This window comes from Archocentrus centrarchus, chromosome 5 (assembly GCF_007364275.1).
Source record: "Archocentrus centrarchus isolate MPI-CPG fArcCen1 chromosome 5, fArcCen1, whole genome shotgun sequence".
Lineage (NCBI taxonomy): Eukaryota > Metazoa > Chordata > Actinopteri > Cichliformes > Cichlidae > Archocentrus > Archocentrus centrarchus.
The window spans coordinates 30,261,656-30,287,245 of record NC_044350.1 but is presented as its reverse complement, the minus strand read 5'-3'; the positions used below and the strand labels follow the sequence as shown (position 1 = coordinate 30,287,245).

Below are 25,590 nucleotides of genomic sequence, written 5' to 3'. Positions count from 1 at the left end.
GACGCCACAACTTATTTATTTTTCTCTGCAGCTTGAAAAAGGGCAACAGGACTTCTTTCAGTTTCTTGAAGATGTTCCACCTCCTATATGAAAGGCTTTGTTCAAGCTCCAGAGACTCCATGACATGGATGACTGAGAACCTCTGTATTATTATGCCTACAGTGGATTAACTAATTAAATCATACAGTGCAATCAGATTTAACAAAAATAAATACCTGTGGGTCCTTTTTAGATGTGTGTGATTTTTTTTTGTTTTGTTTTGCTCTGTTTTTTGTGGGGTTTTTTTGGAGGGGGAGGGCATCCACTTCCCTGCCTCTCTTTTTTAAAATCCATTTTCCCTAGAATGGCCCTAATATGCCGATGTTGTTCCTTATTCAGTACTATGCCAAGAGAACTGACCTTCCCTGTTTAATGACTGTGGGCACATTGACATGCAGAAAACCCACAGCTATGTCTTTGTTTCATGTGAGCTCATCAAATCGATACTTTGTATGTTTGGAAAAAGGGTTTAAAGAAACAGATAGGATGGGGGAAAGGTTTTTTTCTGTGCTTTGACTGACCAGCAACCGACCAAAACACAAATCAGGAATTTTAGAAAAAGGCATAACAATAAAAATATTTCTTTACTTCTTAAATTATTTTCTCACCACCTCTTTGCATGGTTTGAATGTTACAGCCCCTTATCAGTTGTCACTCCCAAAACTGTGTTTTTACTGCAGGAACTAAATGAAGTTCATTGATACTAGTTGTATTTTCAAAGGTTCAGTAACCTCGGTGGTGACTGTAGTACTGAACAAAGCCTACTCGCATTATTTTTGCTTGTAAGTCTTATGGGTGTGATATAGTTTGCACTTTGTGAATCTGCTAGGGTCCGTGTGGGTCCGTAAATTTCATCATCAACGGTCAGCTTGTGCAGACAAGTGCTTACTTGCCAATTATTTGTGACTGCGCAGACTCATCAGCGGAGACACAGCACTGCAATGCACCAGTGACTTTGGGCAGACTTCATCAGATCTTCAAGGAGAGATAACAGAAATGTCTGTCATGTCTGCAGCTGACTGTGTCCGCATCTGCAACAGAGTATGATCCACACTTTAGTTAACTCATTAAATCCCCGCAGACGCTAATAAAAATCTCATACTTATTTCAAGGTGTACTGCAGAAGCTGTTGGTTAGCCCCTCCTACCCTGTTCACTGGGCAAGTGAGCTATGAGGCAAGCAGATCAACAAACATAGAGGAATAAATAATAAAATATTATTTTCTAGTTGGATCACAGCTGTTATATTCTAAAGCACAAATATGCCCACACCACCACGCACTTACTGGGAAGATGATGCATTGTCAGATTTGGTGAGTGTAGCCTAACTGAAGTGCACACTTGATCCTGTCTGCCGGCCCTCTTTGCTCTGTGTTGTGTGCCGTAGCTCATTCACCTTGACAGAGACAGTGAGCAAAGAACCAAGATGTAAAAAGTAACACAGTCACTTGTAAAAAAATAAATAACCATTGCTTTTTAATAGGTCAACAGACCCCTTTTGAGTTGTTTTGTCAAATCTGCTTTATCATACAGTACCTTGAAAAATGTTCTAAAATTTCAGTTTACTTTGTGTGGACAACCTCGTCTACCAACTACCACAGTGTCGTTTGTTTTGCCTGTGGTTGCGGGAATTAAGTAATAATAACAATAATACTTTACATTTCAACATAGGTAACTTATTTTCTCACTAGCAAGTATTTGTCAATGTAATCTGGGATGTTTTATATTTATAAAAATGGCTGATAATACTCCTCCTGACTTACCAGTAGGTACAGGAGTGCCTGCTCTACCAGCATCTATAGTGGTTATTGCAAAAACATCTAAAGGGTTAATCACATCTGCTGCATAAAATGAGCCGTTAATGCCCAAAGAGTCATGCAATTTGTTTTCTTTCTTATACCCAAGTGTAAGAAAGAAACCTATTCAAGTCTTGCACATATAGATGTGGCACGCAGTAACCGCACATGAAAGCTACTGCCATCAGATGAGCAAAGCTCTTCGGTAGGTTTCAAGTATTTTTTTTTTTCCCCACTTATCTGTCTGAGACCTTAGAGCATTTTCAGTGACAGACATTTTAAGTGGCTCGCAATGCATTATTGTTAAAATGCAAAAAAGTTTCAAACAAGCTGTAGAAACCATTTCATCGCATACATACTTTTTTCTTCACACAAAAGAGTACTTCCATCACACAGTATTGACCTTCAGAAAAAAAAGCTTACAGAGACCTCAGCTACCAACCCTCCATGCTATGAGACAAATTCTTCTATAGGTTTTTGCAGCAGCAGTCTGTGATGTCACTGCACACTGAAATATTTTCCCAAGGCCTCCCAGTAAGGAAACAGTATCTTTTTTCATACTTACATTTGACAACCCTTGCTTTCAGCAGACTTGAAGCGATGTGCACAACACAGGGAAACAAACTAATGAGGGGAGATTTGTGGATGATGGAGAGTGAAAGAAAGAAGAGACAGATTCTTCTGTGGTGCACCCAGCTTCCTCTTTTTCTTGTTATTATTGCCTCCTTCTTCATTAGGCAGTGTTGCATGTGCCTTGAAATCCCACAGCCCTCACCAAATGACCAAAACCCTACTTTAAACATGCTTTATATTGCTTTACTCCCCAGATAATAACACTGCCTCACTGGCACAAGCATTTTTTCCCCCCTTTTGTGTGGCTTTGGTGTTTTTCTTTTCTTTGCTACAAGCAAGTAAACAGTTATGGCTTGATGTGCTCACATGGCTTTCTTCCTAAGCTTCTTTACTCTAATTGGAAACCATTGTCTTCAGTGACTCTAAAGGCCGGCTCCTTTTCTGATGAACTGTGCTAACAAATACACCTCCTTGGACCGCAGATTTTACTAGACACAAGTGGGCAGCAAGTACAAAAGCTTGAAGGGATACTCTACCTTATGAAGTGCTTTGTAGAACGCTGCTGAGCTGAGATGTATCTGGTGCTTGTCATTAGGCCAGCTGATGGCTCATTGCAAGGAGAATGTGCCCAGGAGGAAAAGGACAAAGATCAAATGGGCAGCTAGTCTCTTGAGTCTTGTCTGATTAGTCACCCTGTCCAGCCACCACACACTAAGGGGCACACAGGGTCTGGTTTCCATGTCCATTTCAGCACCAAGAATGATGCAAGGCAAAGACATACACTTTTCTGGCACTGAGGGGCATAATTTCCTATGCTCTTATCATCTGCTGAATACCCTACCTTATGAATCAGGCTGTTACACTAGCTAATCCTGACAATAAGGTGTGTTTGGACACCTGGTCCAGTGGGATGCCAGCAATAAGATGGGCCCTCTTCAGTTGTCTCAGAGTTCTTCATAGGTATTCAAACAAGCTAGAGAAGAGATAAATGTCTATTGATGCATAAGATCAGAAAGAAAAAGTAAAAACTGTGCCAAAAACTACAGGGAAGTAAGAGAGGAGCCTCAAGGCCCAACAAATCATCAGCTATCACCAAAGGATAGCAAGACAGAGAAGCTGTGCAACCGTAACAGCAATAATCAAAAGAAAAAAGGTTTATTAAATCATGTTTATAAACATGTTCATCTAAAACTTGACCTTCATATTGTTCTATAGCATATCTCCAAGAATATATTACATTAAAAAAAAACACACATACACACACGGAAATAAATCACTTTTCAGTCCGTAGACCTTAGAGACCTCGATCCATGTTGATGTTTCTCGTTTTATAAGTTTTATGGTGTCTGAACTATCACGCTAGATAAGTTTCTCTCTCTCTCACAGGGGGGGGTGTCATAAGCACATATTTCACCAACTTGTGGTTTCAGGGTTGCCATGGATACAAGTTGAAATACTCATAAGCATATTTCTACATGCAAAGTAGAACTGGGAGTACCCAGCAAAAGTACCGTTCGATATTCACTGGGAACTATTCAGCAGAATGAATAACTGTGCATGGGCATTTACACTCTACATTATTACGAATATACACAGATTAATAATATTATAGGAAATGATCAAGCTACTTTGTATTCACTTGCCCTGATGTAATTTAAGTTGCTCTAATTTGTTAGTTTGAAATTTGGCTTTACAGTTAGCTTAATGTTACAATTAGCAACCTAATCTCAAATCGCCATTTCTCTTATTTATTAGAATTTCAGAAAATTGATACATATGGCAGAATTTCAGACCAGCTTATTTTCAATCAGGAAAAAAAATGTCGCTCTGTCAGTTTCTGATTTCTCTCCTTACTTCACTTTGTGTCCAGTTTTCACAAACCATCTATATTCTTGTTACGTTATTCTACAGGTGCAATTGGTCTACAGCTATTTAACCTAATGGTACAAGTGAAAATGTATTTAAGATACTGTTTGAATTATTACAATTAAAACTAAAATATATACACTTGTGAAAAGGTTGAAGGTGCCCCAATGACTTTGAAGAGTTAATATGTGGGGGCTGAGCCCCACAGAGCCCTGAACTATTTAACCTGGCAATCAGTCTCAATTCATATAGCTTGAGGGAGATTTATCAGCTCGAGTCCAAGTATGTGCATGTCAGTATAAATGTTTGTGGTTTCTGTGTGTCTGTGCGTCTGTGTCTGTGAGTGTGAGTGTGAGTGTGTGTGTGTTGGGGGGGGGGCATTCATTTATAGCACTTAAGAAAATAATTGGTTTCTGCTGTGAGTGCATGGTGTCCCTGCTAATAGACACATTATGTATAATTTCCTGTAGTACTCTCCCCATTTGACCTTTTGTTTACATTTCGGTCATGTTTAGACTGCATTTCTTTCCCTCCTTTCAGCACAACGCTGTTTTGCATAGCAAGATATGTTTGCCACAGTTCCTTGTAGCGGCTGTACCATATCAAACACACAGTCATTATAAAATTTAATTTCAGCGTACAGTAAAGCGCTTATGGTAACGTGAGATTAACTGATGAATACTGATAACATAGCTCAAAGGCTTAGGCTACTTAATTGTTCACTTATGACACTGTGATTATCAAAATTTTTGATGTGTTCTGGTTTGTTCTGTCTAATGCCAGACTTGGTAGTTAGTGCGAGTTCTATCAGGTCAATGCTTTGCTTTTATCGCCAAGTGGGGCACTCAGGGCACCTCCACACTAATACATTTTCAGTTTAAAAAACTCACAACTTTTGCTTTACTTTTGGGGCAAACAGTCACATCCCTAAAACTGAGACTTTGGAAAATATTGATAACCCAGCTTTAGTTTTGACTGTGTTTTAGTTGAAAAACTGTATTTTAGTGCGGACCCGTTTTAGTCTGGAAAAGCAAAACTGGAAGGTTTAGGAAGCAATGATACAAACACCCAAGTTTCCTCCATTATTGGGTCTTTTCAGTCACAAAAATTAATTAATTATGTACAACTTTTTAAATTTCATCTTCTACTTTGTATTTGGTTTGCAACAACTCCCAAACTTGTCGTGGTCCCGGGCTGTGCCCAGTGGTTTTGTGTTTGTGGTTTAAGGTTTGTCAAGTTCTTGTGTCTTAGTCTTGGTCCTTGTGTCCACTTCCTGTCTTATTTTGGTAGTGTCTGGTTTCTTGTGCAATGTGTTTAGTTTTGCTTCCCCTTGTCTCGTCAGCGTCATTGTGTTCAGCTGCGCTCCTCACATGTCTCCACTCCCCTCATTACCTAGTGTGTATATATTGTCTGCATCCTGGTTAGTTCTTTGTCGTGTTGGTGTTGTTATGTTGGAGTGTTTGTGTGTTGCCTTGCTTTGTTTTGACTAATGCTCTTCGTCTGGCTCCCACAAGGTTTTTTGTATTTTGGTTTTGTTTTGCAATAAACATCTTTTGAGTTATGTCTGTTTCCGGAGTCCTGCATCTGGGTCCATCTCCGCCTGTCACACCGCCCGACATGACAAAACTGTTTTGTTTACTTTATTTATTTATTTATTGCTGTAATGACCAACTTATTGGTTACTTTAAGTAACAGTCCCACCTCAGTGTAGGTTCAAGCAAAAAAAAAATAAAACAAATGGACTCTCTTTTTGCCATACATAGTAATTCTTTGTTTAGTTTTCACAAGTCATCCTTCTGCCTGTATGTTATTATTCAAAGCTATGAATTTGCAGAGTAGTATAGACAGTTCACGTCTGAAACTGAACTAGGGTATTTCTCTGGTTGGAGATTGTTTTCCTTATAAATCAGCATTTTAAAATAAAACTATTACTGCACTTGTGCCTTGGTGTCTTATCACTAGTATGTGTAACTACTGGCTTGGTCAACATGAGTGAAATGAAATACTCTTATAGTGTGTCTAACACTTGAGATCTCACTAGTGTGGTTTTACTGTACTCTCTGGTCTAATTGGATGGATTAAATTCTATAAATGTGTAACAGATAAAATAAGTAAAAATAAATAAATCTGTGATTAATTGGAGGCCAGTGAGATCTGGACAGAACTCACAATGCAAATATTTGGGTAATAAATGACTGTTATGTCATTGAGGCCTATAAGTGTTACATCCAAGTAAGGATGTGAATTCAGACTAGAATAAAGGCATCAAACTAATATCATCTCATCTCTAAACACATGAAGACAAAAAGATAAAGGAGTGGAACATGAGATTAGTCACGTAGAGCGAATGAGCAAAAAAGATGCTTTTAATATTAGAATTTGTGTTCTCTGGTACTTAGTTTAAAAAAAAAGAGACAGACAAAGTCACCCTGGAAATAAGCATTCAAAGTAAATAATATGAGGCAGTGTCTGTTTCTTTAATTAAACTTAAGAGTTTCTTTTTTAAATTAGAAAAGGGGCCCATGCCACATTAAGGATTAGAAATTTGTATTTAAGCATGAAATGAGCCCATCGCTTTGTGCTGTACATGCTGATGTTTCAACCCAGCTCAAAACTGTGGATTTCCATGAAACAAAGGAGCATTTATGTATCCTGCATTAATCATTTAAAAGCTGTCTTAGCACCTTATTACCGAGACGTAGATAAGTCCATAAGTTTGGGACAGTGACACATTTTCAATGGTATAAATAAACCCAGCCAACCATTCAAGAGCATGGCACACATTGTGTGCCACCTTTATAAATAAGAATGACAATCATCATTAAATAAAAGAGATTTTCTGACTGATCATATGGAATGATTTGGTCATATTTTCAAAAAACATGGCCATTATTTTATTAATTCTGCCAAATTCTGTACACCTATGGACGCAACTGTAAAAAATGGCTGTCAGTCATAATCTGTTAATACAATACTTTTGCCAAACTCAAACCTCTTGAATAGAAGCTCAAAGTCAACAGCTCAGTTGCGTCTTGATTGTTTGGTTTAATATCCATCGTTGTGGATTACAAAGGAAAAAAAGAATCTGTCTCTGTCCAAAAACTTATGATTGTAACTATATCTCAAAAATTCTGTTTTTTATTTATTTTATTTTATTTTATTTTTATTTTCATGGTTGAACAGGTGGCAGTTTTTTAATCATTCGGCAGGACCTTTTTATGTGTGTCCCACATAGTGATCCCATTATGAATTTCTTCTTTCAACCAATTTTTGTCAGAATACAGTGATGGTGATAAATTTTCTCATCGTATGAAGGCAGAAGATGCTTTATCATAATAAACTCACTCATAAAATTTATGAAGAAAACAAAAACCTTTGTCTATTTTAACATTCTGCCAAATTCAGCATTCTGTTGTGTGCTCACGACCTGCTTTATGATTTATGCATTCAATAACATTCCCCATATATCCATCAACCGGCAGATACAGATGGTGGCTCCAGTAATCTGGAGGATCGGGAAGAAGAAAAAGGGGAGGAAGAGAACTGTGAAGTTGCAGACATATGCAGACTCATTATGTCCACAGTGGCCTTGATGTCTTTTAAGACCATCTGTTTTCCAACTTGTGTGCCCTTTTGAGTCAAAACCCATCTGTGATATAAAGCAGAAAATGGCAAAAATGTTGTTGGACATGGGTTTGGTGGATAAAACTGCATCATTAGTTGAATCGTGAAGGAAAAATAAGTCTAGATTTTTTCTTTAACAAGTTGGTTGCAAGAACCAGCCACATGCACACATCATACATAATAAGACAGGTTTCTTGTAACGAGCTTGTAAATTGATTACTTACTGATAGACAGAAATTGCCTGGCTAGTGTGGTTAAAAAAATACTCACGCACAGAGAAGTGTGTTCAGCAGTTACCTTTCAAAGTAAGTAGTAACCCAGAGGACACTCACTTATTTCACTTGCGCCCAACACATATACGATGCGCGCACACATTACAGGGAATTTTAAATTAGATGGACTTTGACACAATACATTATCAGCGCTAAGCACAGTCATCCTAATTTGTTGGAATTATGTAATTTGCATATCAAGGGACACACACATGCAGTTACAGGGACAATTAAGTGGCTCAGGGTGACACAAGGCTGCAGTAGCCTGGAGGTCAGATAGACTTAACAGTGATTCAGAATGAAAAAACAGAAGCTCTGGGAGTGCAGTAAAAATGGTGGTATGCACCGAATAGTCAGAATAATACAGTCTTTAAAGTCATACAATACAACATCAGATTCCAGGAAGCTGTATAGAATTATGAAGATGTCTGACATAATGTAGGCGGTCACAAAATCAATATCTAAACTTGTGATTATGATGAGTATGGTTTAACCTGTGAAGATCAGTGTATCATATCATATTATCCATCCATCCATCCATCCATCCATCCAACCATCCATCCATCTCCTCAACGTCTTATCCAGTTTAGGGTTGTGGTGGATAGAGGTGTAGTGAAGGGCCTGGAACCTATCCCAGCTGTCCTAGGGTGAGACGTGAGGTGCATCCTTGACAGATTGCTAACATAAATAGACTGATAATCATTCACACTCACATTTGCATCTACGGCCAATTTAGAATTATCAGTTAACATGCATGTTTTTAGACTGTGTGAGGAAGCCAAAGTATCTGGAGAGAACCCAAGAAGGCATAGGGGGAATATGCAAACTCCACACAGAAATGCCCCAGAAATCCAGAACATTATATTATATTATATTATATTATATTATATTATATTATATTATATTATATTATATTATATTTGTCAATATCTGTCAACGATTAGTGTCAATAAAATATTTCTCATGAATGCTCTATCTAGTGAATGCATTTAAATTTTAAATTTGCACAAAGGTTCATTTGATCTCTTCTGAATGCAGTATTTTAGGATCACCAGGAAGTTGTTTCCTTTCATTGTTCCAAAATATTCACTTGAACTTGGTTTTTAACTACTGAGTGAATTTAACCAAAAGTTCATTAAATTCACTTCATTTTAATTCAATTTAATATATAGTGTCAAATCACAGCAACTGTCATTTCAAGGAATTTTACATTGTAATGTACAGACCCTACAATAATACAGAGAAAACAACAATCAGACAACCTGCTATGAGCAAGCACTTGGCAACAGTGGGAAGAAAAAACTCCCTTTCAATGGGAAGAAACCTCTGACAGAACCAGGCTGAGTTTGTTCTTTGGCAGGTGTGTCGCAGAGTGGGGAAAAATGATTCAAAACGTGAACGGGTTGATGGTGTACCGGTGGTCTCGCTTCATGGTCACCCAGCCGCTTTGACTTCTGGGCTGCTTGGGACGCTCTGCTGGGGGAGAGCTAATGGTGGCTAAGCTACCTCGGTCCGCACCAACTACAGGGGCCTGGCTATCTACAGGATTTTCCACGGTGTGGAGCTGCGTCTCCCGATCTCTGAGCCTGGCTACATGTACATCTACATGTATTCCAAGTATTGTTATTAGTTAAGGAGGCCGAGGAGTAGCTAAACATTTGACACACTGGGCAGGAAAGTGCAGAAGCCATTTGGGAGCCTAAAGAGCCGGCTCTCTGAAAAGAGCCGAAATTCCCATCACTAATTCGAACAGGAACAATACTGTGCTGCCAGACCCAAACAAGCTGACCACCACAAGTTAACCATAAGTTTTTCTTATGTTAAACATGATTTCTTCAGAAAGGTAACTGAAAGCTTTTTTTTTAAGTTCTACTCTATTTCTTCAACCCCCTTCATTTGTAACTTAATGCATTTATTTTCACTTCAACCTTCAGACTAAAAATACTCAGTATCTTAAAATGTGGTAGGTGTCTGATGAAAGTGCTGTCAGGGGAAGGTGTGGACATGGAGTCATCTAATGCACATTCATTAAACAGATTCAGAACAAGTGCCTAGAGTGATGTTCTTCTCTTGGTGCTAAATGTCATTACTTTCCCATCCTAGATGGACATGTTTCATATGTGATTACTGCGTTACATATTATCTCACTAATTGATGGCTATATATAATCCTCTATTGTACTGCTACATTTAAAGCTGGCAGTCACTAGATTTGATGTGCATGTGTAACAGTTTTATTTTCAGTTCTTTTCTGCTTGAAAGAAAATATCATCAAGCTCTTAAAATCATTTTTTTTTTCAGTTTTTTCAGAAAAGACAAAAAAATTAACAAAACTTTGAAAATATGATGATTTGGGCAAAAATCAAACTTTTGTTAAAAAATAACTTAGGCTATAATTTAGTTGTTTTTTTGGCCTTTTTATTAGATAGTGCACAGTAAAGAGAGAGGAAAGTGGGAAGACACACAGGAAAGGGTCGCAGGTCAGATGCAAACCTGGAACGCTGTTAGAAGGGTATGGATACCCAAAACGTCACTTATTTATTGAAGGTACTTTTGTAATAAATTATCTCCCAGGAGCGCTCCAGTGTGCGGACTGTCTTCTTCTACTTATGTAACTATCTTTGTTCCTGCACCCCTTTAATTACTGGATATGCGTGTTGTATTTTTTAGTACTCCTGAAACGGTTAGAATTTGAGTACTGCCCAGATCAACCACATTTTTCTATTGTTAGCTAATCCTCTCCACTGAGCAATTTGGTTAGAAGTGCTTTGCTCAAGGGCACGTTAGTTGTAATTGCCAAGAGAGATGAGAAAGCATGCATTTTTTTAAATTCTAGCACCACTTTAGTTTGATTCACAAAAAAATCTTTTTTTAAAAGATCCCTCCAGTGAAAAGTTTTAAGCTTAACATATCCATGTGGTGTTTTTTATATGCTAGAAGATAGCTCATTAGCGAAATAAGCAGTCAATATGAATAGTTCCCCCTTAGAACTGCTGTGTACCAATAACTTGTCAAAATTATATATTAAGACAGCTTGTGTGTGTATTTGCATATTCTTAGTTCTGCACATATTGAAAGATGCAGAGATGTAGAGTTGCTTCTAAGTTATTTAAGGCATGAAGGAATTATGCTTTAATGGAAAAATATCTGTATTTCTAATTTAAATGTTTAGGATATAATAAATGTCTGGACAAGAAGTTAAAAAAGTGTGCTTAAATGTTGCCCAGGCAATATTTCACTGCTTTTTTTGTGGTGCCTTTACAATAACCAATATACTGTTGATCAGCAATCACCAGCAAGTCTGACCCGCTTTGATCTCATCACCTCCACACTGTCAGCCCACAGACAGCCTTTCTCCCTCAGAGTGACAGGCGTAATAACCATCTCTGGATGGCCTTGTCTCAGATGGCTTTAGATAACACGCTTGCATAACACTCAACTGCCTGAATTTATACCATGGCTGTGCCTGACCCTCACCCTGCTACCTCTAGGGTGCAGCTGAATGCAGCTGGTCTGTTCCTGTTGGTGGCACAGTTTTCATGAAGCCTGACTCTTATCCTTGTATGTAATCTGGCAGTTCCAGCAGCAGCCAATCACAACCTGTTTGTAAGCTGTAATGTTGGAATCAAAATGCCTGACAGCAGAGCAGGAACATGTGATACTGATAACAGGCTGGGGAATATCTACTATGATACTGGTGTCCTTCTTTACTTTGTGTGTGCATATCAACACTGGTTCTGATTGCAAATTTGCTATACTATTCAGATTTGTGACCCTAAAACACTTACATGAATAGATTATTGGTATCATCATGCTGACAACTACCTGAGTTTAATAATATATTTAAATGCAAGCTCTGCTTTGAGATCCAACAGCTGTCACAAGTTTCCATTTATTGTAAAAGGTAATATGGAAGTAACAGAATAGATTATCATTGCATTTCCATGTCTGTTGGCAACTATCTCTCAAATAATTGTTCTCAAATTACCTTTGATGAGCTAAAGCCTTTGGAATTCCTTTGTACATGCTTTGAAACAGTGTTCATGTGAAGGAACGGCTACATGAACCTTTTCTTAAAAATCAGCTTTTTTAATTTACTACGGCACTGTATTATCAAGCCTTTTTGCGCTTCAAAGGTACCGTATATGTTTGCAGTATTGCAAGCTACCAGCTTGAATTAACTGTGCTTCCCCACAGAGTGCAGTGACAGACAGAGGGAGGAGAGAAGCCTGTCATTTGAAGCATGAAATCCCGTTAACCAAGTCCTCTGTCACTCAGCACCCAGTAGGGAAGCACAGCATGCAGAGCTGTAAACTCACAGGTTAAGAGGCAGGGCCACCAATGCTGCATACCGAATCTGCTTAGTGAATGAAGATCAACATTATACAGTATATCCACAAATGTGGCCATCACTTGTGGACTTCCACAATCAGCAGGCATGCCATATTAAACCTCAGTGTTCCCCTTGGTTACACTTGGCAGCTCTAGGTGTCACAAAATAATAAAGTTAATACGCGATACCTTTTATCCTGTTGTATTAGATTTGCGTCGTGTCTTGTTTGTTTTTTTTTTTCATAAAACTTGTTTAGATACTTTGAAACACTTGGGTGTTGTCCTTGTATCATAGTTTATGTCTCATAAAAGAAATCAGAGAATGGTGGGTTATTGTTATACCAGCAGCACTTTCTATTACAGCTCAGTAGTAGTGGGGGAATAAGGTGGAAACAAGAAAGCAATAATATGAAAATAGCAGGTTATAACCTTTTGATTACCAAAGTAATATCCATACATCCATTCATCCATCCATATTCAAAATATTGGCTTGTATTAACAGTTTTTATAGCTGAGTAATATTACATTGAAATTTCTGACTGGTAATAATCTCATAATAATAAGGTAATACTGGTTGATGCTTTAATATACAATACAAGTCAAAAGGCTGGACACACTTTTGACCGGTACTGTATTAGGATACAATTACCGTATTATAATTTCCCCTGCATTCTTCTTTGTTTGAAACTTACAATGTAAATATGTTTAATATTGTGGCTTCTTACCTTGAAATTTTTGGTAGTTTCTATGCAACAAGCAGGAATCAGGGCTGCAAATTTCAAAAATACACTGCTCGATTTCATAGTAATATCTCCCGGAATCGAAAACCTAGCTAGAAAAAGCATGAGTCATGGTTATTACACAGAAATTACCGCATGTTTTCGCTGCAATTTCAGCCCATCATGATGGCTTTGGTCAGCATTCTCTGATGAGGTTTATGAAGGGGCCCAATAGGCTGAGGCCTACTTTTAAGCCTGTTGTTGCCTCATGGGATTTACCCACAGCACTCTGGGCTGCCTTTAAAGTGTGTTGACTTATCAGTACTTTTACTCAAAACTGTCCTATTTCCCGCTTTAGCGTCAGTGAAAAGAATCAGCAAGTTGCATGCTTATCTATCCACACTTTGTGTCTGCAGCCCCCCACCCCCCAAACTATAGTAAGGTGGTTTTGCACCATGACCATGCTTTCATGCCTGGTATTAATCTAAGAGTCTCTTCCGCAGCATTTCTTTTGTCCTGTCCCTCCCTTCACCCCTAATCAGTCGTGGCAGATGGCTGCCCCCTCCCTGAGCCTGGTTCTGCCGGAGGTTTCTTCCTGTTTAAAGGGAGTTTCTCCTTCCCTCTGCCGCCATGTGCTTGCTCATAGGAGGGGAAGGGGGGGTCTGATTGTTTTCTCTGTATTATAGTAGGGTCTGTACATTACAAGATAAAGTGCCCCGAAGTGACTGTTGTTGTGATTTGGTGCTATATAAATAAAATTGAGGAATTCTGCCTATAGCTGCTCCACACTGGAGCTATTAGCTTTTCGCCCCACCACCACCACCATTTGCTGATGACAGTCAGAGGTGGCTTAATTCACTTTGTCCTGTCCAAATATTTTGTATTTGTTTAGACAGGACAAATGGGTTTAGGAAAAGCAACCAGCTCTTTGTGTCCTAGGCTCCTTTTCATAGAGGAAAGCCTATGTCCTGTCAGTAGCTGTCACACTGAGTGGTGGAGGCTATTGTGATAGCATATGAGTGCCAGGGACCGCAGCGTACTCTGTACCTGTGTGCACATTCCGCCAGAGGAAGGGCTATCTCATGGGCCCACTTTAAGGGTGTTTCTGTGTGGGATATCTGAGCAATTGCTAGTTGGGCTTCCCCACAAACATTTGTTGGGTTTTACTGCCTCACTGGCACACTCATTTCTTAGTGTGAGCTCTTAGCTGTATGCTGACCTTTGGCATGGGTGTGAGGTGTCAAGATACTGAGTGAGGTTTGAAAGAGAATGTTTGGGTACCAGGGTAACCCCTGTTCTCTGAAAACTAAGTGAGATATCCCACCACACTACCCTACTTGCATAGGCACATGGCAGAAATACATTGAGAATGCCTGGTGTAGTGCCAGGGTGTATTATAAAGAGGACCCCGTGTCCTTAGAGTGACTGGTCTGTCTTTATTGATCGCAAAGGAAATCAGGGCATCCAGCTGCTTAAGATGCGCAATAAATACAAACAATAGGGTAAAAAACAAACAATGGAGGTAGCTTTATACTAACTATACAAGCTACTTATATACAAACTATACTAAGCTCTATAAGGCCTCAGTGCTCTGAGAACAAAGAAAAACAAACAATACAGGATTGTGCATTAGTCCAGTAGTGCAGTATACATATACAAATGGATTATTATCAGTACAGTGATGGATGTGCAACAATGCAAGTGGTAGCTTGTAGTTTCCATATTATTCATGCTTGTTTCTACCTTATTACCCCACTATTACCACATTATTACCAAGGTGTAATAGAAAGCACTACCAGTGTGCCGTTTTTCCTTTAAACTTCATGAAAAAGAAATGAATGAAACTTATCTTTAAGTAACTCAACGAACTCAACATACTGGGACATAAGATCTGTACTGTGCACAAATTTTGGGGTATAAAAATAACAATTTTACAAGTAAGACAGTCTCTCCCGGTTTTTCAGCCCCTTTCAAAATGACACTTTCTGACGTAATAATATTAGACAAATTAGCATGGAAATGAAGGAAAGCGCCAAGACAATGCTCATGACAATGGTCTGATCATCTCTTTTGTTAGCCTTTAAATGAGGGGCCGAATGAGAATAAATCTTATTAGGACATTATTTGAAAGCCATGCTGCTGACCATCTTATGAAAATGTTAGATTTTGGATTCAGATCATGAAAAATGCAAATAAGCTATGAATAAAAAGTCTTAAAAGGCATTACCATCTAATAATTATACACCAAATAAGAATATACTGTTATTACTCAGCTCAGTATAATTGTAATTTTCTTAGGTCTTCAATATCTTTGTACATGGAGACTAGAAATTCTTTGGAAACTATGCACAGTTATAGTTCATCTCTTTTCCAAACTTGTTTTAAAAAAAAATGGTATAAAAAGACTTTCTGTAGTGATTCTCAGACTGCTGCCTGAAATTATGAAGCAGGATTTAGGTTGACTCTCACAGTTGGCCCGCAGTGTGTTAGCTGAATTTCCTCCAGTGGCTGCTGATGCAGCTGCAGCCTATAAATAGGCCCACCCTAGACAGGCAGAGGAAGGAGGGCTTTGGTTAACCCCTGAGACCCAGTCCTAATCTGACCCCAATAATAGCAGGCATCATTAGAGAAGCATTTCAGCTGACTGGCGAGGAAGGATACAGGGCAACCTCTGTCTGGAGAGATCTTAGGATTATAACATCTCAGGAGAAGCATAGGACCCTGGTTTAAGCACTTTCAAACTCACCTCATTGTCACCTTTCTGTCATCCTACTCTTCTTTTGCCTGCTGCAGTATCCACTATATGCCACAACACAGACAAGAGAGGGGGTAGCAAACTCTCTACCACCTATGTTCGCCTTTTATATTTCCAGATGGCAGTGTTAGAAAGGTTTGGTGCTTCTGTGCCTCATGTGCATTGCATGGCCTGGATTCAACAAAGCAGTTGTAGCAAAGCTTTGCTTCCCCAACGGTGCTTTTCTGCAATCAAAGAGTATTCATCTCCCTCTTGCCCTCCCTCTTGTACAGCCATTTTGGCATAGTTTGGATCTCTTTTCCCCCTCCCACGCTCTCTCTCCCTTCTCACTGTTCTATCCCTTCCATAGTCAGTCCTGGTCCTCTTGGGGGGATAGGGAGACATCCACTGATGTGTAGATTGTATCAGATTTATTACACGGGGGTTTACAGGTTAGTCTTAATTAAGAGGTGAAATCATTAAGGAGAGATAGATAAAGAGAGGGTGCTACTGAGAAGACCTGTCTGAGGTAGAAATCTTCTCTTTAGTCCTTAGGGCTTCCAGACAACCAGAAATCTAACACCTGCATTATCCACCAGGTTTTTCAGGAGGAGGACTAAGCGATTGTAATGCATGTTGGATTACATAGACTGTGAAAGAAGGCAGCAAGAAAATATCTCCAACTCCAACACAGTACTTCAAGACCAGCAAATCATATTTGCATGAGTTTATTCAGTCTTCTAACTTTAAAGTCAGCAGCACTGTGTTTAAGTTAAGGGAAAGTAAGCTTTTTTTTTTTAAATGGGATTTCTTAATTTCTTAAAGTTGCAAATTCGTATCTGTGTAAATGATCACAGTCATGACTTGTTTCCTCTTTATGCCAAAGAAGCAAAACTCGGTTAGATTTGAATGTCACACACAGCTTTAGGCGTGCCCGTGCATCTGATCTGAACTAATGAAATCCTAAAAATCTGCAAATATACAACCCCTTTTAAGAGATAATCCACAAGTTTGTTTATCTTTTTTTATTGCTTCTGGTATGTTGTGGTGTTTTTCAGTGCACTTTCAGGAGACTTTGTAATTAAACTCTTTGATGTATTTTTTCCTATATTGTGGTAATGATGTCTGAATTTCTGTAGGTGGAATGCTTTTCTTCTTTAGCTCCACTAAATATGGTCATTGCTTCTAAGATTCTACAAGGATTCACTCTAAATAAAATTATATATCCTTAAAGCTACCTAGCTTACACTGCATACTTATTACTGAAAGTGTCACTCAAACTAAGGTCATTAGATTCAGTCAAGTCAGCCCCACAAGCACATACAGGAACATGTTGCAGCTCTTAGAGTAACCATTATTCATGCTTTTAAAAAAGAAGGATTCTTGCTTTTACTCACTTAAGGCAAAGTTAAAAAACACACCTGCTCAGTTTCATTTTTGTATATGGCTAAAGACTAAACTGAGCAGAATATCGTTGCTTTTATTACTGTATTATTGTGCTTTAAGAAGGAGACAAACTAAGTATTACTTTTAATTTCAATTTTCTCAACTCTTTGGCAATGCTTTTTTGTTCTCTCTCTCTTTCTTGTGGCTGAGTTGATTATCCTAGTTTGATGTTTTCTTGTGTGCTGCATTTACTGGCTAATACTGCCCAAATTTATGTAAAATTTGAAAGCTCAGGTTTTAACAGCTAGGTAAATTTTTATGAGGCATGGACCTATAATTAAAGTTGACTTGAATGTTTTTTGTCTAACAAACAATCGAGTAAATATTGAGGACCAATAAAAATGATTGTGCTCGCTGTCTGACATTAGTTGTTTACACATAATGACAGCAAATTACTGATGAGGACACGCAGATACAGGAGTGCAAATACAAATGAGGAATCTTTTTTTGTAGAAATATATTTGATCTAGTCTCACATATTTAATCACCCATCCGAGCACTATTGTTGTGTGAAATTGAGAGATACAGGCAAGTAAGTGGAAATGAACCATTCAAATTTCAGTGACAGTTTTGCTGCATAATTCATTGTTATGAATGTGTGCTTCACTCTGCATTAAACTGTAATGTCTATCACTTTGTCTTGGTGGCATTTTACTTTAATTCCAGTAAAATGTAAAATGTGCTGGCACTCTATTTCCAATATGTGTCTGATACCCATATGAGATATCAATGTATGGAAAGAAAGTTAATGGCGGTAGGCTTTTAAAATCTGCAAAGTCTATTTCAAATAAAGTATGTTAGACAGAATTGCCATTTTACTCCTTATGGTGATCTTTGTAAAATGAGCGTTACTGTAGCTACAGTGGTGGCACAAGTCCGACTGGTCGTAAAGTCCAGTTTTCAAACATGCTTTTGCTTTTAGAGGCTGCCCTTCCTCTCAATGCATCATTGCTTTGTGTCTACACCTGTGACGTGATATTAAAATAGGACAGATGGCCACAATACTTTGATTTTGTTAGCAACATCAAGAAAACCTGCTATCACAAATCTAAAGTCACTTATTGGGTGCGCCAATAAGTTGTTCTTAGTTACAGGCAAGCCGGGGTAATTTATTTTCACACTCCTGCACTTTTTGTTGTTTCAGCATTGCCTACTCCCTGTGCAGAACCTGTTAGCAAAATAAGCCTAAGGCAGCATGCTTTCTCTAGAGGCAAGGGGGTCATAGGAGTTACCCTACATTCACAGAGAACAATTGTTTGCACATGTAAAAAACATTTAGTTTTTTCCTAATGAGAAAAAGCTGTCTCCCTCCCCTCAGCCCCAACCGGTCATGGCAGATGGCTGCCCCTCACTGAGCCTGGTTCTGCCGGAGGTTTCTTCCTGTTTAACTCGAGTTTTTCCTTCCCACTGTTGTCAAGCGCTTGCTCATAGAGGGTTGTCTGATTGTTGGGGTGTTCTCTGTATTATTGTAGGGTCTTTACCTTACACTATAAAGCGCCCTGGGGGACTGATGTTGTGATTTAGTGCTATATGAATAAAATTTAATTGAATTGACCATGTGTATATTCTATGGACTTGTCATGAAATCCTTTGACATTGTTTATCCAACTAAAGGGATTGGTTTGGATCTAAATGATAGCATCTACTCTGGTGAACAGAAGAAGGATCCATGGCTCACCAACAATTTCCTTCTTCAAAGCACCATTAACGGCTCCATTAAAATCCTGTCACCTTTTTTTTTTTTTTTTTTTTATGACTGTCTGTGGCTTCTGAAGAGAGGAAAAATCGCACCCATTCAAATGCTAAGTGGCTTTAACACTCCTGTGAATACTGGAAAGGAAAAAGCTGCTCGATCATTTACCTAGAAAAAAATGAAACAAGACCACTGTTTTGAATATCCTATTCCGTTACCTTTATCTTGTCACATGCCATTACCTTTGCAGAAAGCAGACTGCTTGTCGCATGCAGAACACTGTACTATATCAGTCTTCATTAAGACTTAACCATGGGCATGAACGTAGACTGGCAGCCGAGAGACTGTCTCTTTGAGGTTATCATGTCAGCAGATTTTTAATCCCTTGCCATTAGACCTTATAATGAATAAACTTATCATGAATCAATGAGGTAATTGCAGGCAGGATTACTTTCTGCACTCTTTAGGGCATGTGACAACAGTTTATTCATAGGAGAAGCTCTAGGGGTAAAAAGGTTGCTCCTGTCCCATTCATCACTAGAGAATTCACCTTACTAATGCTCTCTCCTTTTGCTTCACAGGTCACAGATGGGGGTACTATCAAGCAGAAAATCTTCACCTACGATGCTATGTTTAATACAAATTACTCTCACATGGAGGACTACCGCAGGCGTGAAGACCTTGTATACCAATCAACTGTCCGGTAAGCCTCAAAAAGAATCCTGTTTAAAATAAAGACTACTTTTCATAATAGATTTGTTTTGCTGCAATGAATAGTAAAATATTAAACTTGCTGTATAATCAAACAACCTCCTGACACTGTGATGAAATGCACTAAGATGACTTCCTGTTCAGCTTCATCCCCGGCCATCTGCTGGTGGTCAGATGAGGGCAGAAGGCCAGACTCGAGTGACCGGGCAAAGGGGGTCAGAGTTTTATTACATGAGGACAGGAGGCAGTGGCAAATTCTAATCATCAACTCTGCTCAGGATAAAGTGTTTAGTGTTAAAGATTTATCTAACATCTGGTCAGGCTGGTCCATTATGTAGTGGTTCATATATCCCAGGTAGCAAAGCTGATCTCTTGCACTCGGAGAGATGAAGCACATGGAGGTGAACATGTGCTTCATCCATCTCTGAAGCCTCTGTGATCCACTGCGTACACAGCACCACTTTGTGTGCATCAAAAAGTTTTAGCAAGTTACCAAGAAATTGAGATAAAATAGAGTAGGAGGAGTCTTCTGGCTTTGGTTGGCTTGATTACACATTTAAGGCATCCCAGGGACTGCCTTCTTTTACCCCAGGCCTTAACAATACGGCTGGCAGCTGTCTGCATACCTCCTCATTTCTCTCTCCCTCTGCTTCGGCTCTTCGGCTGAAGATGCCATTATCTGAATGCTTAGCAGCACAAAAGGGAAATGCTGGCCATTCACTGCCCTTACAACTTCATTCAAAACCAGAATGTTTCACACTTTGCATCCTTTTTGTAACGATCCCACTTTCATCATTCCTTTTCATCTCATCTTAATCCTGCTGCTTTTTTGATTTGGCTCGTGTACATTACCTCGATGTATTTTCTCTCCTTTTTTCTTTCTATTGCTCTCTTTTATCCTGTGTGGTGTGGCTACCCAGCTGAAGATGATTTATTTAGACAATCCTAGTATCCCTTCGGGACTGAAGGTATCATCACAATGGAATGGTGCACACACTTATATGCACACAAACATGAAAACATGTTTGTACACACCAACAAAAGAAATAACCCACCACACATGGGCACTCCTATCTGCATACACAGAATTGAGAAAAAGTCTACAGCACACTGATTAGTTGGTTGCTGTGTGCACCTGTACCAGAAGGCTAAAGCCCGTGTTAGTCATCCAGAAAGACATGTGGGATTCAGCCACAATCACACCATTTTTCCAGTCAAGAAAGATTCCCTGGTCACACTCCTGCTTTCATGGTGTGTCACAGAAGCTCAGTGCTTCTCATGAATGCAAAAAGCTGGATTTTTACTCACTATATTCACCCGTTTCCGCTTGATAATAGTAAACCTTCTGTACAAAGCCTTAACACTCTGACGAATGCAGTTTTATGACCAAAAATGATTGCCTCAGTATTCTGTAGCTTTTATAAACATGGAACATTGTGCACAAAACTTCTGAGCCTTTGCATAATCTTTTCCTTTGTTTGTTTCTTTTTTTTAAAAAAAAAAAACAGTTATATGTGATTATTGTACTATAATAGTGTAGCAATAATAAAGAATAATCCTTCCCTCATCTTGCAATTATTCAACAGTATCAGAAGTGACACTGATGTTGATTCATTTAAGATTTCCCAAAGAACGGCAGCAGCTTTAACATTCTCCATCTTCAAGTGCCGCTACATAGATTTGTCCTCATAAGGCAAACACCAGATCTTGCATATAGCAGGTGACACTGGAAATCTGAAATCTATTCAAGGTCAAATCGAAAGCAGGAGTTTGCCCTTTTTTTATTGTTATCATTATCCCCCTACCTGATATAAAGCAGGAGGATACTGCTGTCATAGCATCCGCCTGTCTGCCCGTCCACCCAGGAGTCTGTTCATGAGGTTTTACATTTCCGATCTAACCCTCCCAAACCACAAGGAGTTGAGCCATGAAATCTGGCATATGTGTGCTTTACTCTTCAAAGAAACAACACGATATTCATATTCCTGGATGTTTAGTACTCTGTACACTTTGGCTGTATTTATCTGAATTGGAGCGTAAACAAGATGTCGGATTTCAGGCTGCTAATGCTATGATAATATATTCTAATGATATGCAGCCTCTTTCTCATGCCTGATTGGCTTATGACCTTATGTGATTATATTGTGCTGTGTGACTGGCTATACCTACTTGACCATTATTGACTGAAATGGAGAAAGTGGGGATTCCCCATATCTAGCAGCTGACCTAAGTCACTGAACAGCTGGCAGCAACTGATAGTGAGAAACTGGGAAATCCCAAATTTCTAGGTAAAAACTCAAAAAGGCTGTTTACAGTAACATCAGTTTTCGGCTGCAGCCTTATTGATTAGCCTGTGTGGCCAGCTTCTGATGGGCTGAGAATTGTCTAACATGTTGATCAGGGATGACTCATGGCCATAAATAGTGTAGGCTATGACTTATCATAGCAATATTAAAGCCATATCTACTACTCAGCAGTATTGCTCAAATGTAAACATCATGGTTGCATTATGTTTTGTACATAGTTGCCTCATGATTATAGTGATGTTATACATAATGCATTGATATCAGCAGATTATGTAGTAAGGGGGCATTAAGTAGTCATGTTCCTGTACACACGAGTGTAATATGATGTGAATACCTTGTAAATATGCATTATATCTGGCTCATTGTTATAGATTATATAAATAGAAAGACATTATGTAGTAAACACCCTTGGACAAGAGTGCAGTATGTACTATCTCTAATTTCTTTAACATGGAAATGTCCTGTGTCTGTTCTAGGATGTGGTTACCAAAATGTCTTTGTAGAAATGTTAAAGATAATAACAGAATATCAATCTCTTATGATTAAAATAGTTTTGTTTGAATGAGTATCATTAATATTGAAAACATATTATTGCTGGAATATGTAGTATAACACAGGGGTGACTAAAAGTATTTGGATAAAGCTTTAGGGCTAGAAGATAATAAAATGTCTGCTGAAGGCTTTTCTGTTATGAAATGGGGCTGTAATATTATACAGACTTCTAAATTCATTTCATATTTTCATTAATGGCAAGAGGATATCCCCACCAGTGATGGGTCATGTTTTCTAAAAGATCTTTAAATTTATCGTCAATTATTAGTTTAATACATGTAGGTCATGCATAGGCTCAACTTAACACTCACAGCACTTAAAGTTAGTAATGGTCTGATTTATTAAAGAAAGTCCACAGTGACACAAAATGTTTATTTACAAGCTCACAGCCTTTATCCTACCATTTCCCCTTAAACCTGACCACTGGCTGTGGATAACACAACCAAACTAGGTAAGCTTTTATATTCATCCCTTAATTTTCAAACATTAATTTTGATTGTAGTTGTCAATTCAAATCTTCTCTTCCAGTCTTACATTCAGTGTAGATGTAGATAAATGATACCTCTGCTGTGTGGTTAAAAAGACTAAAATCTTATAAAATTTGAAGCCGATATTGACGTGTTAAAGAAAACTGACATCTGCTGCTTTGCTTCTGTGGGATATGAGCAACGTGATTCAAATAAGTAGTAGTTTTTGTATAATTTTATATGCAAAAATGCAAAGTGTTGATTTGTTTAATGGACCTTGGATCCCTGTTAGCAGAACTCATTAAAGTATGCCAAATTCCCATAGTTTTTCTGAGGTGCCAGCAGTATACCCTCGAGTGTAGTCGCTGACTACAAACATTTTCAGCCAGCCATACAAACCCCATGTTGTCTGTTTTATAAAATATCATTTTTCACTAGTATAACTTTTTTTAATTAATAACAAAAGTCTCATATTTACGGTTGTGTCACCCTGACTTTTAAGGACATGCAAATTGCTGGGCAGAATTGATTTAATTATCTCAACAACTTTAAAACTATTGGTATTTTAATTTTTTTTTATTAACACTGCAATAGAGTGACGACTTGTCCACGATGTACCTCACCTTTCACCCTGTGACAGCTGGAATAGGCCGCCCTGAATTGGAAAAGCAGAAGAAAGTGGATGATTATTTTAACAATTTAAAAATAAATCATGCCAAGAGTGTTTTATTTTGAATTTGTTATCATCAAACACCAATTTTAATCATCCTCTTTGTTCATTTTAAATGGACAGTTGCATCCATCCATCCATCCATCCATCCATCCAGCTTTTATCCTTTTCAGAGTCGTGGGGGGGTGGACCCTATCCCAGATGTCATATAAAAGAATATATTTTATTTGAATGCACTGAAATAATAAAAATATATATATAAACATATCCAACATTATGAACTGACTAAATTATTTTAAGTTTTGAATAATTTTCAACTAATAAATTGAGTCATTCATACAGTTTTGGAGGAACAGTCTATATTTTACAAAAACAGAAAGCAGTTAGAGCAGATTCATACTGACTGTCATCAGTTATTCGTTAAGACAAAAAAAAAAAACCCTGACATGAATAAAACAAAACTTTCCCATAAATTGTTTGTGTTAAAAATTTAATGCTGGCACATGCCTTTGTAAAGAGATTTAAGTACCGCTGCTATTTTCAAAGTGTGAAAGAAACATATATGAGCATTCAGTACAGTATTATAGGAAATAATTATAGAGTGTGAAGTGAAGCCTTAAATTCATGATGAAGAATGAGTAATGTTGGATGCCCAGGTTAATGCACATTGAATGGGGCTTTAGTGTTATTTTAATCAACAGAAAGTCTTTCTTTGTGCGTCTGTGTGTGTGTTTGGTTTCGTTTGTGGTGTTTACCGCTTTCCAGCAATACCTCCATTCTTTCTACCTTTTTATCACTGTGCTCTGCTTCTTTGCATTTGTGTGGATTTGAATCCATGAATGCGGTACTTAGAATAGCAAACAGCAGCACTAGAGTGTTGGATCAGAACAGAAAGATGAGCTACATCAGCACTTGCTATAATATAACCACAGAGCAGTGAGGCAATCACACTCAAAGAATCACAGCATTATCCTCATTATTTTGGTTCATGCTCATTCTCGAATTAAACAGGTAATCACACACCTCACTTTGCATCCCATCCTCTAGGCATGGGTCTCTGTTTTTCACCATCTTACAATTGCCAGCCTTGACCCATTCACCCGTAATGCTTCAGGCCAGAAAGAGTATCTGACAATGTGCTAGTTAATTTGATGCCGAGATTGACTGGATGAGCTATCAGACACCACTCTGTCAGGTCTTCTCTCTTTCACTCTAGGCAGTTGCATTGTCTTGCATTTGTAGGCAGGAAGGCCTGCATTACAGGAAAGAGCTTTCAGATGCAACTCCTAGGGGACAATCGATCTTGCTTTGCGGTGTGCTGTTTTCGCTGGTCCTCCATGGGGGCCCATTGCTATCAACCTCCACTGTGTACCTGCTGGGTTTTTTTGTTGTGTTTTTTTTTTTAACATGGGACATTTCGTAGTGGGTTAAATGTTGTTTTCTGGAAAATCTTTTTCTTTATTTAATTAGCTATTTATTTAGCTTGCTGATTTTAATTTCAGTTTGAAAGGCTGAAAAAGTCTTTTATTTAACCATCTGTTATGGTTTGTGTTATTGCCAAACACTTTTTTTTTTACAACTGTTTTAAACCCATTTTTTCACTAAAAATTAAATAAAAAGACAAGTATAAATAAAGAAATTTGGGGTTGCTACATTTTCTTTTGGGTTACTATACTTTATAGGACTCAAAATAGCCACACTTTTGCTCAACAATTTGGTTAAGGTGTCATAATTTATTGGGGTAATCACAGCAGTAATATGTGCTACATAATTGCTTTTTTCATTTAAATTG

The 25,590-nt window shown here is 38.3% G+C and overlaps 1 protein-coding gene across 4 annotated transcripts in view; it reads left to right on the top strand.

Annotated features, from left to right (window-relative positions):
* Positions 1 to 25,590, top strand: part of igsf21a (immunoglobin superfamily, member 21a) — a 191,724-nt gene that overhangs the window by 89,355 nt on the left and 76,779 nt on the right. For all 4 annotated transcript variants that reach the window (XM_030730367.1, XM_030730366.1, XM_030730364.1 and 1 more), the window contains one exon: positions 19,674 to 19,795. In XM_030730367.1, the coding sequence (XP_030586227.1) occupies positions 19,674 to 19,795 (122 nt within the window). The remainder of the gene's footprint in view (positions 1 to 19,673; positions 19,796 to 25,590) is intronic.